This window comes from Octopus bimaculoides, chromosome 20, assembly GCF_046866305.1.
Source record: "Octopus bimaculoides isolate indiv1 chromosome 20, ASM4686630v1, whole genome shotgun sequence".
In the NCBI taxonomy this organism is placed as follows: Eukaryota; Metazoa; Mollusca; class Cephalopoda; order Octopoda; family Octopodidae; genus Octopus; species Octopus bimaculoides.
This window is the reverse complement of record NC_142947.1, coordinates 13,010,097-13,027,596: the sequence shown is the minus strand read 5'-3', so window position 1 is coordinate 13,027,596 and position 17,500 is coordinate 13,010,097. Positions and strand designations below refer to the sequence as shown.

Genomic DNA, 17,500 nt, shown 5'->3' with positions numbered 1-17,500 from the left:
AAAACACACAAGCACGTAGACACACACACGAACACTCGAACACACGATCACACTGAAATGCACACACATGCATGCACAAAATTACACTGAAATGTACATACGCACACATACACACACACACACACACACACAGAATTACACTGAAATGCACAAGCACACACGCACACAGAATTACACTGAAATGCAAACACACACACACACACACACACACACACACACACACAATTACGCTGAAATGCACACAAACACATACACGCACACAGAATTACACTGAAATGCACACACACACACACACACACACAGAATTACATAGTATGCACACACACACACACACACACACACACACACACACATGAAACGGACACATGCAATCAATAAAAAGCACACGAAGATAGGCACACTCACGTACACAGCACACGTAAACACACTAACAGGGACGCAATACAATGGCACTTAGACACACACACACACACACACACACACACACACACACACACAGATGTACGTATAAAGTTATACTAATTAAACGTACGCACTCATACACGCTCGCACACACAGACACACACTATGAAGTTAAAAATGCAGACGAGATTTCGCACCTCCAGGTCATTCATCTTACTCTTAAGTTCTGCTGCCAGGATGCGAGGGATCCCACTGCATAGCAGTCAAATTTCCCTTAATTTACACCCTACCGATCTATATTTTGAAGGAACACCAGAGATTAGAGGCATATTGAATACTATGAGTTTGAATAGAGCAAGACGGGAATGGTCGCAGTGGAAACTCTGTTGTTCTTTAGTTCACGAACTTTGGACAACGACAACAAGAATGGCTATATTGGCTCCCAGACTGTTGGGGGCCAATGTACCTGTTGAATGTCAAGCGATGTTGGGGGGTGAACACAGACACACAAACATAAACACATGCATTTACATACATACTTACATATATATATTTGTGAATTCTCCCTATATATATATATATATATATATATATATATATAAACATACGACGGGCTTCTTTCAGTTTCCGTCTACTAAATCCACACACAAGGCTTTGGTCGGCCGGAGTCTATATAGTAGAAGACACCTACCCAAGATGTCACACAGTAAGACTGAACCCAGAACCATGTGGTTGGTAAGCAAGCTACTTACCACACAGCCACTCCTTCGCATGTTCTTTATTTTTTCTCTCTGTGGCCAAGGGGCCGGCAAATAGTCACGGGTGTCTTTCTGACTGTTCTGGCACCAGACTGTTGGGGGCCATTATACCTGTTGAATCAGATCCCTCTTATAAGACATGTCCCTGCAAACTTAATAGCAAGACGCACTGGGTCATAAGTTATGATGTCCCGGTTCATAGGAAATATGGTCACAAATGGAATACCTTCGATTATTTGCTCGATCTGAGGCTAACGCAACAATAACAACAACAACAACTAACATCGCAAACTAGAGAACCTCTCTGTGGTCGTGGGACGTGCTAAAAGCAACAGTCAAATCACCATTTACTTTTAAGAAAAAATGTCGAGAAAGTTTTGTGAGTTAATGAAATACATGATGATCATGGCAGGGACACATTTGATCATGTTGGCACTCCGTCGCTTACGGAACAGCCTGCTCGTGAAATTAACGTGCAAGTGGCTGAGCACTCCACAGACACGTGTACCCATAACGTAGTTCTCGGGGATATTCAGCGTGACACAGTGTGACAAGGCTGACCCTTTGAACTACAGGCACAACAGAAACAGGAAGTAAGAGTGAGAGAAAGTTGTGATGAAAGAGTACAGGAGGGTTCGCCACCATCCCCTGCCGGAGCCTCGTGGAGCTTTAGGCGTCTTCGCTCAATAAGCACTCACAACACCCGGTCTGGGAATCGGAATCGAAACCGCGATCCTATGACCGCGAGTCCGTTACCCTAACCACTGGGTCATTGCGCCTCTACGACATTTAATCATAGGTGTGCGCAATCAGAATTAAATGGGTGGGTGGCGGGCTAAACAACATCAATAACAAATCTCAAAACAGCTTCCGCCGGATGTTTTTCAATTTTCTTATGACCGTGTCACTTGTTGTGGTGTCCCTGATGTCATCTCTGAATGAGATATCATCACTTTGACAACATCCATCACACCAACGACGATGACAACGACGACGGCGGAGGCGGCAACAACAACAACTACATCACCAATAACAAACAACAACAACAACAACATGTATATATATATATTTATATACAATAATAATGATAATAATTGTGTGTATGTATGTATATATATATATATATATATATATATATATATATATATATATATATATATATATATATATATATACAATAATGATGATAATACAAAGAATAAGTCCTGGAGTTGATCTGTTCGACGAAAGGCGGTGCTCCAGCATGGCCGCAGTGAAATGATTGAAACAAGTAAAAGAATTGACTTTCTGTAGTATTTCGGGTTCAAGTCGAATGTGCTGGGTCTAATCCGGGACAGCATCAGCAACAACTAATCACCGCTGCCGCCGCCGCCGCCGCCGCCACGGGACGTTATTATTGCCAACAATAACTGCAACAACAATAACTTTACCAACATCGTTGCCACCGACGGTGACGGATGTCAATGGAATGACCTGAGGTTAGAGTTAGTTCCACGTGTCACAATGAACAACCTCAACAACAATTATAACGACGAAAATCACTACGACCATTACAACTACATTCACAACCCAATAACAGCCATAATGATAAACACAATCGCAACAACAACCACCACACACACACACACACACACACACACACGCACACAACCACACCAGGACAACAACATCAGTAACAACCACAACATTTAAACTCACAGCAGGATTAGTCACATCAAACCAAACCACACGATCATAACAATAGCAACCGCTTACGACAGCGTTCACAACAACAATGGTAACCACGACCGCGAACACACTTGTAACAACATTTCCAACCAGAACAGAGCAACAGTACTCACAACAATGACTCTAACTGTAACAATTACATTCGCAACAACAAAGTCACCACAAACAACAATTGTAATGCAACTTGGAGTCCCAACAGAAACACAACTAAGCGCAGACAGCAACACCAATGTTCACAACTCAGTCACAACTACTACGTACAATGACAGCAATATTTACGACGCACCCACACTCACAACAACTGCAGTGACCACCAACAACGATCACAACACAATCAGACTTACAACAACAACTACAAACAACACCGATATTGAAAACAACTCAATCAGACTCACAACACAACCACAACTCCTTCACAACTACGACAACGATCATTGTCGTTACAACAATGATTTAGTAACAGTTAACACGACAAGTGCAACAATAAGGTGTCACTACACGGCCACCTTACCTTCTAGAAATAGCGACCAAATCTCCCTCAAACCATTCCCTGACACCTTAAAAAACGGAAGGTCATAATGGATAATGTTTTAATCTCAAGCTAACTCCTTTCGATCAAAAACAAAAGATATTCCCGTTGTGACCATCCACTCGTGACCATCTAGTCTTTTGGGGATCAGGGAGGGGCTACGTTATTTAATGTGTTGTTTCCTTGTATAAGAATACGCACTGTCATTTGAGGGTGATTTGGCTCTTATTTCTAACAGATCGAATGATCACGTAGAAGATCCCACTGTAGATTTTAGATGGAATGTTTGAATAAAAGACGGGATGGTCATAGCTGGCACGGCTTTGATTAATGAATCAGCTGGATCAGTGTTGGCATGGGACAGTGCAACAAATACAATAATAAATCCATTTGTTAACTACAACAAAACCAACAACATTTGAAACACAAGAACGATCACTGTACACATTCGAAACAGGAATGAGCGCAGCAAACTTATTTTACTTGTTTCAGTTATTTGACTGCGACCACCCTGGAGCACCGCCTTTAGTCCGACAAATCGACCCCAGGATTTATTCTTTGTAAGCCTAGTATTTATTCTATCGGACTCTTTTGCAGAACCGTTGGTTACAGGGACGTTAAACACACCAGCGTCGGTTGTCAAGTGATGGTGGTGGGGGGACAAACACAGATACACGCACATATATATATATACATACAACGAGCTTCTTTCAGTTTCCTCTATCAAATCCACTCACAAGGCTTTGGTCGGCTGGAGGATATAGAAGACACTTGCCCAAGGTGTCACGCGGTTAAATTGAACCCGGAACCTTGCAGTTGGGAAGCAAACTTCTTACCACACAACTACGCCTGCACCTATCGAAATAACTTATAATAAGTATAAACGACCGAAAGAGAACTAAGTTTTTATTTTGGCATAGAACCAAGAATTTTGAGGGGACGGGGGGGTCAGTCGATACGACCGATTACAGTATTTGAATGATGCCTATATTATCGACTTCGGATGGATGAAAGAAGAAGCTGACCGCGGTATGATTTAAACTCAGAACGTAAAGAGCCGGTACAAAACAGCGAAGCATTTTTTTACTCTTTACTCTCTCTCTTTTTACTCTTTTACTTGCTTCAGTCATTTGACTGCGGCCATGCTGAAGCACCACCTTTAGTCGAGAAAATCGACCCCAGAAATTATTCTTTGTAAGCCTAGTACTTATTCTATTGTTCTCTTTTGCCGAACCGCTAGCTACTTAGCACACAGCCACTCCTGCGCCTATACGTTTTTTTTTCTTCTTTTTTTGTGATACTCTAATGCTTCTGCCAGTTCCGAAGCACAAGAATGGTCAGGTACACACAGGTGAAATAAGCACACATTACCACAAAATAGCCGCAGTACATGTATAATTACAATGAGAACTCGAAACAATATGAAGGGCCACCAAATACAGGAGTGGACCCAAGGGGAGCCTGAGGGGCTCGTGCGCATTTCTAAACAATGTTATTATGCCATTTTCTTCTGGAATTGTATTCCCTTCTGAGCTTGTCCCCTCTCTTCGAAAAATTCCTGGGACCGCACCTGACATAACCGACCGATACAGAAGAATCACTACAAAAACCACCCGAAACCAGAATGGTCACAAATAAACACAAGGATGACCATAAATAAGCAACCGGAACACAAGAATGTCTGCAATACAAGAATGACTACAATACAAAACCGAAACACAAGAGTGACCGCTCTACACACTAGTAACACAAAGCGACCACACTATATACTCCAACACAAATGTGACTGCCCTCTACAGTCGAAACACAAAAGTGATTTCACTACACATCCGAACATACAAATGTGGCCACACTCTACACCCGAAACACTACACTATAAATTCAAGACACAAGTGCAAGCACACTGTATACCTGAAACACAAATGTGAGCTCACTATACACCCGAAACACAAAAATGACCTACTATATACCCGGAATATAGATGTCATTACACAATACAGCCGAATCAGAAAAGTGATTTCACTATATACCCGAAACACAAATGTAAGCACATTATAAACCCGAGACACAAAGGTGATTTCAGTATACACCCGACACACAGATGACCTACACAATATACCCGAAATATAAATGTGAGTGCATCATATATATACTCGAAATGCAGAAGTGATTTCACTATATACCCGAAACACAAACTTGACCCAACATAAATAGATATAGTACATCATACACCCGAAATGCAAAAGTGATTTCTCTATATACACGAAATGCAAAAGTGATTTCCCTATATACACGAAATGCAAAAGTGATTTCTCTATATACCCGAAACAGAAACGGGGCCTACTACATACCCGAAACATAAATGTGAGTACACCATACACCCGAAATACAAAAGCGATTCTAATATACATCCAAAACAAAAACATGACCCACCAAACACCCGAAACATAAATGTGAATACGTTATACACCGAAGACATAAAAATGAATTCACTATACAACCGAAACATAAAGGGACCACACTTCAAACCCGACACAGAAAATGGGCCAGAAATATGCAACCGAAATGGAAATAACAAGAAGGATCACTAAGAAAGAACACCTGGGGCGGGGGGGGGAGAATTGAACACCTGGGAAGAAATGAATGAACACCTGAGAAGAAAAGAACGACCATATTACTCGAAAACAGTAATAATCGCAAGAAATAAGCCGGCACTCTAGAATGACCGCACCAAACAGCTGACACAGCAACAGTGACCAAGAAAATAAATAGTGGAAACCACAACAGAGACACGAGACAACGTGCAGTTCCTGACATAGCTGGATATATTTCACGTATGAATCTCTCTCTCTCTCTCTCTCTCTCTCTCCTAACAGTCACACAGCTTCAATAACAATTATGACCACAGCGACGACAACAACAACAGCATTAAACACCGGTCAACGACGAAGCTTCTTACGTGGTCACTTACTCGACCTGCTGAAAAAATAACAGCCAAACCTCCTTCAAATCACACGCACCTACTGTTTTAGGGGATACATTATATACGATATATATATATATATATATATATATATATATATATATATATATATATATATATATAGAGAGAGAGAGAGAGAGAGAGAGAGAGGGAGAGAGAGGGAGAGAGAGAGAAATAATCTAGTTCGATCCTGGTCTCGACTCGGTGTTAAACAATAACATTCGTAATAACAGCAACAACGAAGTGTTTGTGATCATTCCCGGGTCTGAGTTCGCTAGGTGTGTTTTAAAAACAGTCACTGCTCTGGTGACAACTACGACAATAACATCGCTCTTATGACCTCAATGGTCACAATAACTATTTTTAACTATAACCTCGGACAGACACCATTAACCGCAAGGGGAGTCTGTACATAGCTCGTTCCACATGCTAGAAATAACAGCCAGTTGCCTTCCACCAACACATAGACTTCGATTCACACCGTACAGTATCATTACAAAAGAAAACAAATAAATAAAATGAAAAATAAAATAAAATAAAATAGAATAAAATAATCAGCGAGGTTGTCACGAGTGGAATATCGTTAATCGTAAACCTTCTCAGTCAAAACTGACCTGTAGCTGAACAATAACAAAAAGAGCAACAACAGGAAACAAAACAATAATAAAACGACAATAGCGAACAAAAAAAAAAAAAAAACCCAGACCGCAGCACAACCAGCCAGCCAGCCAGCCAGCCGGCCAACCAACCACCGCGATAAGAACATTTATAAAGTATCACAACTATGAAATGACGAGGACCAAAAACTGTGGATTTTACTCACAGGTTTGCGTTCGTTTGGCGTGTGTGTCCATCGACAACCAGGTAAAAATCCATAGAAAACAGCCGTAGCGTAATATCCAGTCCGAAAGGCATGCCATAGTGTCTCGCTCTCATTAGAACTGCCTACATGGACTCCGGCGGTACTCCATGTGTTGTAGTAAATAACAGAGACAGCGGTGCGCGGCGATAGCTTAATACTTGGTGCGGCTGGTAGTAGTAGTAGTAGCAGTAGTAGTAGTAGTAGTAGTGGTAATAGTAGTTGTAGTAACAATAATAGTAGTAGTGATTGTGGTGGTGGTAGTTGTGGTATAGTGATCCAACAGCAGCAGCAGCAGTAACAACAGCAGTTGTTAGTAGCTGTAGCTGATGGTGGTGGTGGTGGTGGTTGCGGTGGTGGTGGTGGTCAGAGTGATGTTGCGTGCTGGCGTAAAGGCGGCGGCGGTGGCGGCTGCTGCTGTGGTAGTGGTGGTGGTGGTGGCGGCGGCGACGGTGGTGATGATGGTACCTCTGTTCATGTGTGTGTCCGTGCGTGTGTATGCGCGTCTGTTCGTATGTGTGTATGCGTATATATGTACGTATGGTGTGTTTGTATGTGTGTGTTTGTGTGTATGTGTGTGTGTGTGTGTGTTCTTTCTGATAGAGATGGTGAAGACGGAGGCGTGGCGACAGATGTGGCGGTGGTGTTGGTGTTATAGTGGAAGTATGCGGTGCAGTTAGTTAGTAGTGGTGATGGTGGTGGTGGTGGTGGTGGTGGTATTACTATGCGATAGTGCAGCTGATAGAAATGATGGTGGTGGTGGTGGTGGTGGTGGTGGTTGTGCTCGTAGTGTTGGTGGTGCTGCTGGTGGCCATTGATGGAGCTAATGAGTGTGGGTGTTTGTATGTGTGTATGTGTGTGTGTGTGTGTGTGTGTGTGTGTGTGTGTGTGTGTGTGTGTGTGGTGGCGTCGGCGGTACGAGATTCTGTAATGATAATCGTTAGAGGCGGAGGGAGGATGAGGAGAAGTTGGAGATGGGTTATTATTAATAATAATAATAATAATAATAATAATCACAACAGCAACACCGGTAACAACATCAACAGCAGCAGCAGCAGCTTGTGTGTGTGTGTGTGTGTGTGTGCGTATGTGTGTGTGTGTGTGTGTGTGTGTGCGTGTGTGTGTGTAAAAGAAGTTGGTGTTGGCGACGAAGACTTGTTTATGATTCTAGATGAGTTAGTGGCGGCGGCGGCGGCGAAGCCGGTGCGAGAGAATCATCAGCAGCAGCGACCGTTACAGTAGTGGTAGTAGTAGTAGTAGTAGTAGTAGTAGTAGCAGTAGTAGTGTTGTTGTTGGATGTGGTGGTGGTGTTAGTGGTGGCGAGAGCAATAGGCGGAGTAGACTGTTTCTGCTGTTGCTGTTAGAAAATGTTGTTGGAAGTTGTCGGAGGTGGTGGTCCGTTTGGAAGAGAAGAGCTGCGTTGACAATATCAACAACCAGAGCAACAACGTGCCGTATATATATATATATATATGCGTATATATATATATATATATATGCGTATATATATATATATATATATATATATATATATATATATATATATATATATATGTGGTTGTTATTGGTTCTGTATTATTTCAATATTATTGTGTGATGTGATGTGATGTTACCGTTGTGTCTCTTATCATGCATCTGTATGTAATATAGATGTGTGTGTGTTATATCATTGATATCAGCATGGCCGCAGCTCTAAGCTGAAACTTTAAAAAAAAAAAAAAAAAAAAAAAAATGCGTGTGTGTGTGTGCGCGCGCGTGTGATGTTATCATTTCGTGTGCGTGTGGTATTAGTGTGTGTGTGTGTGTGTGTGTGTGTGTGAGTGTTATGCTATTACTATATATGTATGTATATATGTATGCATGTGACGTTATCAATGTGTATTAGTGTAATATTATCGATCTGCATAACGTTATCATTCTCTCTATATTATTATTATTATCATTATGGTGAGGAACTCCCCGCTTTTTGGAGGGGAATTTCTATTGTTCAATTGTTTTATTAAAAATTTTTGTTACTTAGTGTATACACGTTAGTGTTCAACACCCCATACGCCCCTTGTATTGTCCCTATATGTTTTGCGTTCGATCCTTACAACCAATAAAAAAAATAATAAAAAATTATTATTATCATTATGGTGAGTATGTGATGTATCAATATATGTACGTGTACGCCTTTTTATAATGTCTCTATGTAGTTTCTGCTTATGAGTGTACGTGATATTATAAAGCTATCTTTATTTACTATCAACGCGTGTGTTCAAGCTTGTTATTATTATCGTGTATAACGTTTGATATTACCTGTCCACGTACGCAAATATTGGTGCTTTTGACTTTAACTCTTATCAATTTCTTTTATAATTACTATTAATTCTTATTATAATTACTGTTATTTCTGCTTCTCTTAGTTACGTGTCGGTTTTCCTCTGTGTGTGTGTGTGTGTGTGAGCTTGTATTCGACTGTCTCTATAATATTTAATGTATATGAAGGTATTTTCCCAGCATGGGTTTTCAACGATTGAACATATCATATTTTATAGCATGTATTTGCATGAATGGGAAAATGTTTTTCTTGTTAAATGAACGAGCCTAAGTGAATCTTGATCAGGTAGAACGATAATCAAAGGACATTTTGACTATTAACATGGGTGCAGCTGTATGGTTAAGAAATTAAGGCGCGTGGTTTATTGCTTAGGGTATTCGACTCACGAGCATAGGTTCGAAAGTTCGATACCTGGTGGCGCGTTGTGTTTTCCAGCAAGACATTTTATATCAAGTTACTCCATTCTACTTCACTCAGGTGGCAAGAATAAGCTGTAGCTGTAAAGTGTCCCCAGCTTTGTTACATTCTCTGTCACGCTGAATCTCCCTGAGAACTACGTTAAAGTTATACGTGTCTGTGGAGTACTCAGCCACTTGCAAGTTAATTTCACGAGATGGCTGTTCTGTTGATCGGATCAACTGGAACACTCGTCGTCGTCGTAACCGACGAAGTGCCAGAATGACGGCTAAGAAGCACGCTTGGGAACCCCGTCGTTTCGAGTTCACTTCCACTGCGCGGCACCTGGGACAAGTGTCTTTTACTATAACCCAAGACCGTCCTATTTCTTGGAACTATATTCAGTAGACGAAGACTGTGCGGAACCCTACAGTATATATGTGTACAACACACACACACACACACGCAAACACACACACACACACACACGCACATATATATAGTGTGTGTGTACTTGACAACTGTTGTTGGTTTGTTTATGTCCCTGTAATAAACGGTTCATCAAAAAGAAAACGTGTACTTGACAACCGTTGTTGGTTTGTTTATGTTCCTGTAATAAACTGTTCGGCAAAAAAAAAAAAAACACTGAAAAAGTACCAAACTTAGAAATTTGATTTACTATACTCTTTTAGGTTGTGCTCCAGCAAGGCCGCAGTCAAATGACTAAAGCACGTTAAAGAATAAAAGAAATCTCTAGGCCTTCTTTTCTCCGGACTTGCTAAGTGTTTCTTTCTGCAAACAGTAAGGAGATTTAGCTGCTATTTCTAACAGGTCGAGCGATCCCTGACAGCTAACTCTTTTCAATGCGTATTGCGTGTGTGTATTTTTGCGTGCGTCCTTCTGTGTACGTGTGTGTGTGTGTGTGTGTGTGTGTGTGTGTGTGTGTGTGTATGCGTGCGTGCGTGTGTGATTCTTTTATTCTTTTACTTGTTTTTCAGTCAGTTGACTGCGGCCCTGCTGGAGCATCGCATTGAAGGGGTATAGTGGAACAAATCGACTCCAGGGCATTTCTTCTTCTTGTTTTGAGTCTAGTACTTAGTCTATCATTCTCTTTTCCTGAACCGCTAGTTTACGGGGTCGTAAACACACCAACACCGGTTGTCAAGCGAAATGGGAATACAAACACACAAAGACACACACATAGATACATACATACGGGCTTCTTTCAGTTTCCGTCTATCAAATCCACTCACGAAGCTTTGATTGGCCCGAGACTATAGTAGAAGACACTTACCCTAGGTGCCATGCAGTGGGACTGAACTCGGAACCATATGGTTGGGAACCAAGGTTCTTATCACACAACTACTCCTGTACTTTTGTTCTTTTAACTAGTGTCACTCATTCGACTGCGGTCATGCTGGAGCAACACCTTCAGGAACTTTTAATTGAACGAATCGAACCCACCGGAACTTCTTTAAAACTCGGTACTTATGTCCGTCCCTGCTCCCGAACTGCTAAGTTACGCAGACGTAAACAAACCAACACCGGTTGTCACGCAGTTATGAGGGACAATACAGGTATATATATATATATATATATATATATATATTCTTTTGCTTCATCAGTTGACTGCGGCCATGCTGGAGCACCACCTTGAACGGTTTTAGTCGAACAAACCCACCTTAGAAGTTATTTTTTTTTAAGCCTGGTACTTATTGTATCGTTCTCTTCTTACCGAACCGCTACGTTACGGGGACGTAAACACACCGACACCGGTTGTCAAGCGGTTATGATGGGGACGAGCACACACACACACACACACACACACATACACACTCACATATGCGACGGGATTCTTTCAGTTTCCACCTACCAAATCCACTCACAAGGCTTTGTTCGGCTCGAGACTATAGTAGAAGACACTTGCCTACGGTGCCACGCAGTGGGACTGAACGCGGAACCATGTGATTGGGAAGCAAGCTCCTTACCACGCAGCCACGACAGCGTCTATATATTTAATTGCGTGTGTGTGTGTGTGTGTGTGCGTATGTGTAAATGTGTGCGTACGTGTGTGTATGTGTATGTTTAGTTTTTAATGTAAGTTTCTATGTCTACATTTGTGAGTGTTTTCAGTCTGTGTACGTGTGTGTATCTGTGTATGTGCGTTCATGTTAATCTTAGTGTGTGTATACTTCTGTGTGTGTTTTCGGTCTATGGATGTGTGTGTATGTGTGTTCATATCCATGTATTGGTGCGTGTGTGTGTGTGTGTGTGCGTTTGTATCACTTAGTGTGCTTTTAATATTTCATCATTTGCGTGTGGTTTTGGTTCGTGTGTCTGTTCGTGTGCATTCGCGCCAGTGTGTATATGCGTATTTATATACACGTTTGTATACATTCATGTATATGTTGTTTGTTTTTATTAATCCGTCGGCGTGTTCACTCACACGCGCGCGAGCACACACCCGCACAATCTCTCTCTCTCTCTCTCTCTCTCTGTCTTTTACTTTCTCTGTACGTGTATATGCATGTGTGTGTATGTGTATGTGTTTATCTGTGTGTGCGCGTCTGAGTGAGATTGCATGTGTGAGTGTGTGAGCGTGTGTGTGTGTATTCATTCACCTGCATGTGTGTTTTTGTCCGGAGAAGTATACACGAATGTTTGTTACTACTTTGCGTATATTATTTTTATAGGAATTTATGTGATCTATGAGTCTATCTGTATGTCAATGGATTTTTTTTTCTTCATCTAATTAATTTCTGCCGGTAAAACATTGTTTTCGTCTGTAAAACAATGTATCACCTTTTTTTTTTTTTTTTTTTCACTTTTCTCATTCTGTGTTTCTATTACTTTAAAATTTATTAACGAGTCTGAATTGTTTTTTTTTTTTTTTTCATTTAGTGTCTTGAGTAAGGTATTTTGTCTTCGACTGAAATATCTCTCTTGTTGTTGCTCGTTGTTTAGCAGCCCCAGGCAAGCAATGACCGAATATTGAATGGACTTATAACTAAAGACATTCCGGCCGGCTGTGACCTCATACTCTAATTTTATATATACCTAGTACTTCTGGTATTCAGTGTAACTTTTCCTTTTCTCTTTTTTTTTTAAACTGTGGGATGTGATGTGAGAAAGATACGATAATCATCCTTAGCATCTTCACAAAGGCTACCACGCTGTTAAGTGTGAACGTGTAAAATGTACGGAGCAGACGACACGAGCAGACGACACATCTGTCGTCTGCTTGTTACGTTGATCGAGTTGTGCAATGGGCGAAGGAGATGAATGGTAGTGAAGAGATGATAGTCTCCAGCCTTAGATTAATCCTGAACAAGAAGACCTACTTATGATCAAAGATGTTCCAGTCGTGACCATCTCCTCAGTTTATTTATTGGGATCTCTTTGGTTTGACGGGCAACATTTTTCATTTATGTTTTATGTAGTGTTTTTGGTACCGAAACACTTTCAAACTTCGTATACTTGTATATTTTGTGTTATAGAACAGATAAAAAATTTTGTATTCGAAGTTATTTCATGTTAAAAATTGTCTTATTTCTATAAGGTCGATTACATCGACCCCAGTCCGTAACTGGTACTTATTTAATCGACCCCGAAAGGATGAAAGGCAAAGACGACATCGGCGGAATTTGAACTGAGAACGTAACAGCAGACGAAATACCGCTAAGCATTTCGCCCGGCGTGCTAACGTTTCTGCCAGCTCGCCGCCTTAATTTTAAAACAACATTGTTGAGTACGTGTGAGAGGGTAGATATGGCTAGTTTGATTAGGAAACAGGTAGAATGTTGGTTCTAATATGGTCGATTTAAATGCTGAAGCTGTGGCTCTCAGTATTTGCAGTCTCCGCTTTCTCTCTATTTACATGTATATATGTATGTATATTTTGTATATCTAACCCAAGCGGTTTTATTTGGTTATGTGTGTGTGTGTGTGTGTGTGTGTGTTTGAGTTTTGTCTTCCACCACTGCTTGAAAACTGGTGTTGGTTTGTTTACGTTCCCGTAATTTAGCTGTTCGGCCTAAAGGGGCCGAAAGAAAAAGTGCCAGGCTTCAAAGAAAGAAACAAAAATAAAATAAATTAAAAGAAAAAGAAATAAAATGAAAAAAAAAAAAGTATAGGATCGATTCATTCGACTAAAAATTCTTCAAGGCGATGCTCCAGCATGACCGCAGTCCAGCGACTGAAACAAGTAAAAGATAGAAAATAAAAGATAAAAAAGTTAAAAAACACCAGCTCCAGGTTGGACGGACAATTGCTAAATTCCCATGGTGGTTAAAATCTAGAGTTTATATTGTGGACGTACAAAATTGGAAGAAAGATTGAGTGATAGTAAGAGGCTGGGGCAGTAAAGAGTCGGAGGCCTTTGAAAGTAAAGTGAATGGCGTCGAAGAAGGAGAAATTTATGTAGCTGTGTTCAGAAGATAATGGCTTGGCGGGAAAGGGTGACCTGTCAACATCCTTTAACCATGCGATAGCCATTTTATAAGGCTATCTCATGAATCTATCTATGGTTCGGATTCAGACATATACACATACACACACATACACATGCAAACAAACACATACACATAAAGATACACACTTAGACACCCATACACACACGCTCTCTTTTCGTCTCTCTCTCTCTCTCTCTCTCTCTCTCTCTCTTTCCTTTCTTTCCCCTCTCTCTTTTCTCTCTATCTTTCTCCCCTCTTACCCGCTGTCTTCCTCTCACCTCTCTTATACACCCCTCTCTTTCAATCACACTTTCTTATAAAACTCCCCATTTCAAGTATTTGCGTCCTGTACCTTGAAGTACCTAAAAATCTTTTGATAAAGATGTGTGTATGTGTATAGACACGCACGCACACACACACACATATATATATATATATACCTTATAACTCCTTCACTGCTAGTGAAAGAAAGGGACTACGTTACCAATTTTGAGTCGAAATCCAACTACTTTTATTGCTTTCCCAAAATACAGAAGTCAAAAGAAACTACTACAACCAAAAGACCTTTAACTAAGACTCATTATAGCTGGTACAGCCTGTCCTACACATCGTCTGAACAACCTCCTTGACATTATCCTAAAACCACTATGGAGTCACATATCCAGTTTCATTCGGGATGACATCGATTTTCTGTCACACCTGCCCAAAACAACAGAATCCTATTCACCGATAGTTAATTTTGATGTAACAAACTTATATACGATCATTTCACATGATTGGGGACTTAATGCCATAAAATATTGATTGGGTCGAGAAACATAGAGATGCGATCCCCAGTATTTTCTCTCCTTGTTTATTTCCGTGTTTCTTTCTGTGGAAGAGCGTAGGCTCGAAACGTTAAATACTTTTTCACTTCCCGAGCGTTAAACTAATACATCTGATTATTGTCTGCACCACCTGTCTTCGTCTTTTATTTTATTTTTGTGAATTCTCCCTATATATATATAATAAATGAGTATATGCATATATACGTACATGTATGTACATACCTACATCTACCTGTATATATAGATGCATATCTGGGTACAGGACGTTGCAAACAAAGCGTAGAAAAAATAATAAACAGAGTACAGAAAATGCACAGGTCACATAGAGAACATTTCCTTCATCAGCTGCCACCATTCTAACACTGGCGTTTCGAAGAATTAGGGCAGGACGCATCATTAAAATGGCTCTTCCCACGGACCACAAATTAAATTTGTACCATGGAGGAATATAGTGGCGGATAGAAAACAAGACAGGAAAACGAGACAGGGAAAATAAACACACACACAAACACGCACACAAACACACACACATATATGCATATTGTAAAAACAGCGTCATATAAAAAAATGCCATTTGCACCGAAAGCATATATATGCATATATTATATGAGTCGAATTTAAGATTAAAGAATTGAGGTTTAGAAGGTAGGCGTTAAATGCAGTATCCAATCCTTGTTTCAGGATAAGTTCTAGGTAGCGTGTCTTCAGAGCACGTTCACCACTTATGCCTGACAGGCGTTATCAGCGATACTCTGCGTTACACCCCCGTCTTCGTATTAATATTTTAGAAGTGACTGTGTGGTAACTTGCTTACCAACTACATGGTTCCGGCTTCAGTCCCACTGCGTGGCACCTTGGGCAAGTGTCTTCAACTATAACCACGGGCCGATCAAAGCCCTGTGAGTGGATTTGATAGACGGAAACTGAAAGAAGCCTATCGTATATACGGTGCTTCTGTCATTTTCCGTTTACCAAGATGGCGGTTCGGCAAAAGTTAGCGACAGAATAAATGCAAGGCTTACATATAAAAAAAAAAAATGTACTGGGGTCGATTCGTTTGACTAACATTCAAGGGGGTACTCCAGCATGGCCACAACTGAAGCAAAGAAAAAAAATCAAAAGATGCACACGCACATGCACATATAGTAAAAGATAGAAGATATCTGCATGCGTGTGTATGTGTTTGTCCGCGCGTGTGTGTGTGAGTGAGAGTTTATGAGTATGAGAGTTTGTGAGTATGAGACACCCCATCGCACCCGTCTCTTCTACCCGCTGCTGGACCAACTTCTCTCCAGCAATGACAGACACGCCTTGTTTACCTTACCATTAACAACTTAGAATGTATTTACGTTATTTTCTCATTTCTCTCTCTCTCTCTCTCTGGTGACATTACAATACTCCCCCCTCTCTCTTTCTCTTTCTCTGCTGCTCTCACACTGCCACCTCCTCGTTTGACCTTTGACCGCAACAACCTCCATGACCTCTCTCACGTGAAGTACTGTTATTTTTGCTTGATGGTAAATTAGTGTTCCCTCGTTTTTAATATCATCAGTGTGTATATATGCCTATATTTGTAAGTGTTATGTGTGTTTATGTGATCGTGTGTATGCGCGTGTGTGTGTGCGTGCATGTATATGTGCATGCGCGTGATTTCTATTTCTGAAGCTGCGTATATATATATATATATATATATATATATATATATATATAAATTTGGTGTATATGCTTCTGTGTGTGTGTGTGTGCGGCTGTGTATTATGTCAGCGAATGCAGAAATATATGAATGTGCATTGCATATTTTGGTTTGTATGTGGCTGTATGTGTGCATATATTTACATGTGCGTTTATGTGAGTGTGCCTGTGTCTGTAACTGCATGTGTATGTGTGCGTGTGTGTGTGTGTGTGTGTGTGTGTGTGTGTGTCTGCGTGTGTGTGTGTGTGTGTGTGCGTGTGTGTGCTCTCATTCTCGTTATTCTGAGCCTTGTGTTTATAAGTACGTGCGTGTGCCTGTGTGTCCGAAACTGCTTGTGAATATCTATCAGCGTGTATACTTGTGCATGTGTGTGTGTGTGTGTGTGTGTGTGTGTGTGTGTGTGTGTGTTTGTGTGTATGTGTGTGTGTGTGTGTGTGGGTGGGTGTTTGCATGCGTGTGCACATGAGATGTGTGTATACGTGTTTGTGTATGTTTCTGAGTATGTGTGTGACTTTTCAGCAATTCCGCTGCTTATGTTCCGCATGAACAGGATC

General features: G+C 40.9%; 1 protein-coding gene across 3 annotated transcripts in view; it reads right to left on the bottom strand.

Moving 5' to 3' along the window:
- Positions 1-8,634, bottom strand: part of LOC106880863 (uncharacterized) — a 316,744-nt gene extending 308,110 nt beyond the window's left edge. For 2 of the 3 annotated variants that reach the window (XM_089338025.1, XM_089338023.1), the window contains exon 1: positions 7,224-8,512. In XM_089338025.1, coding sequence (XP_089194151.1) covers positions 7,224-7,320 — 97 coding nt within the window. In that variant the 5' untranslated portion in view covers positions 7,321-8,512. Of the gene's footprint in view, positions 1-7,223 lie in introns of all 3 variants that reach the window. The other variant, XM_089338024.1, reaches the window with a different exon arrangement.
- Between the last annotated feature and the right edge of the window lie 8,866 nt (positions 8,635-17,500).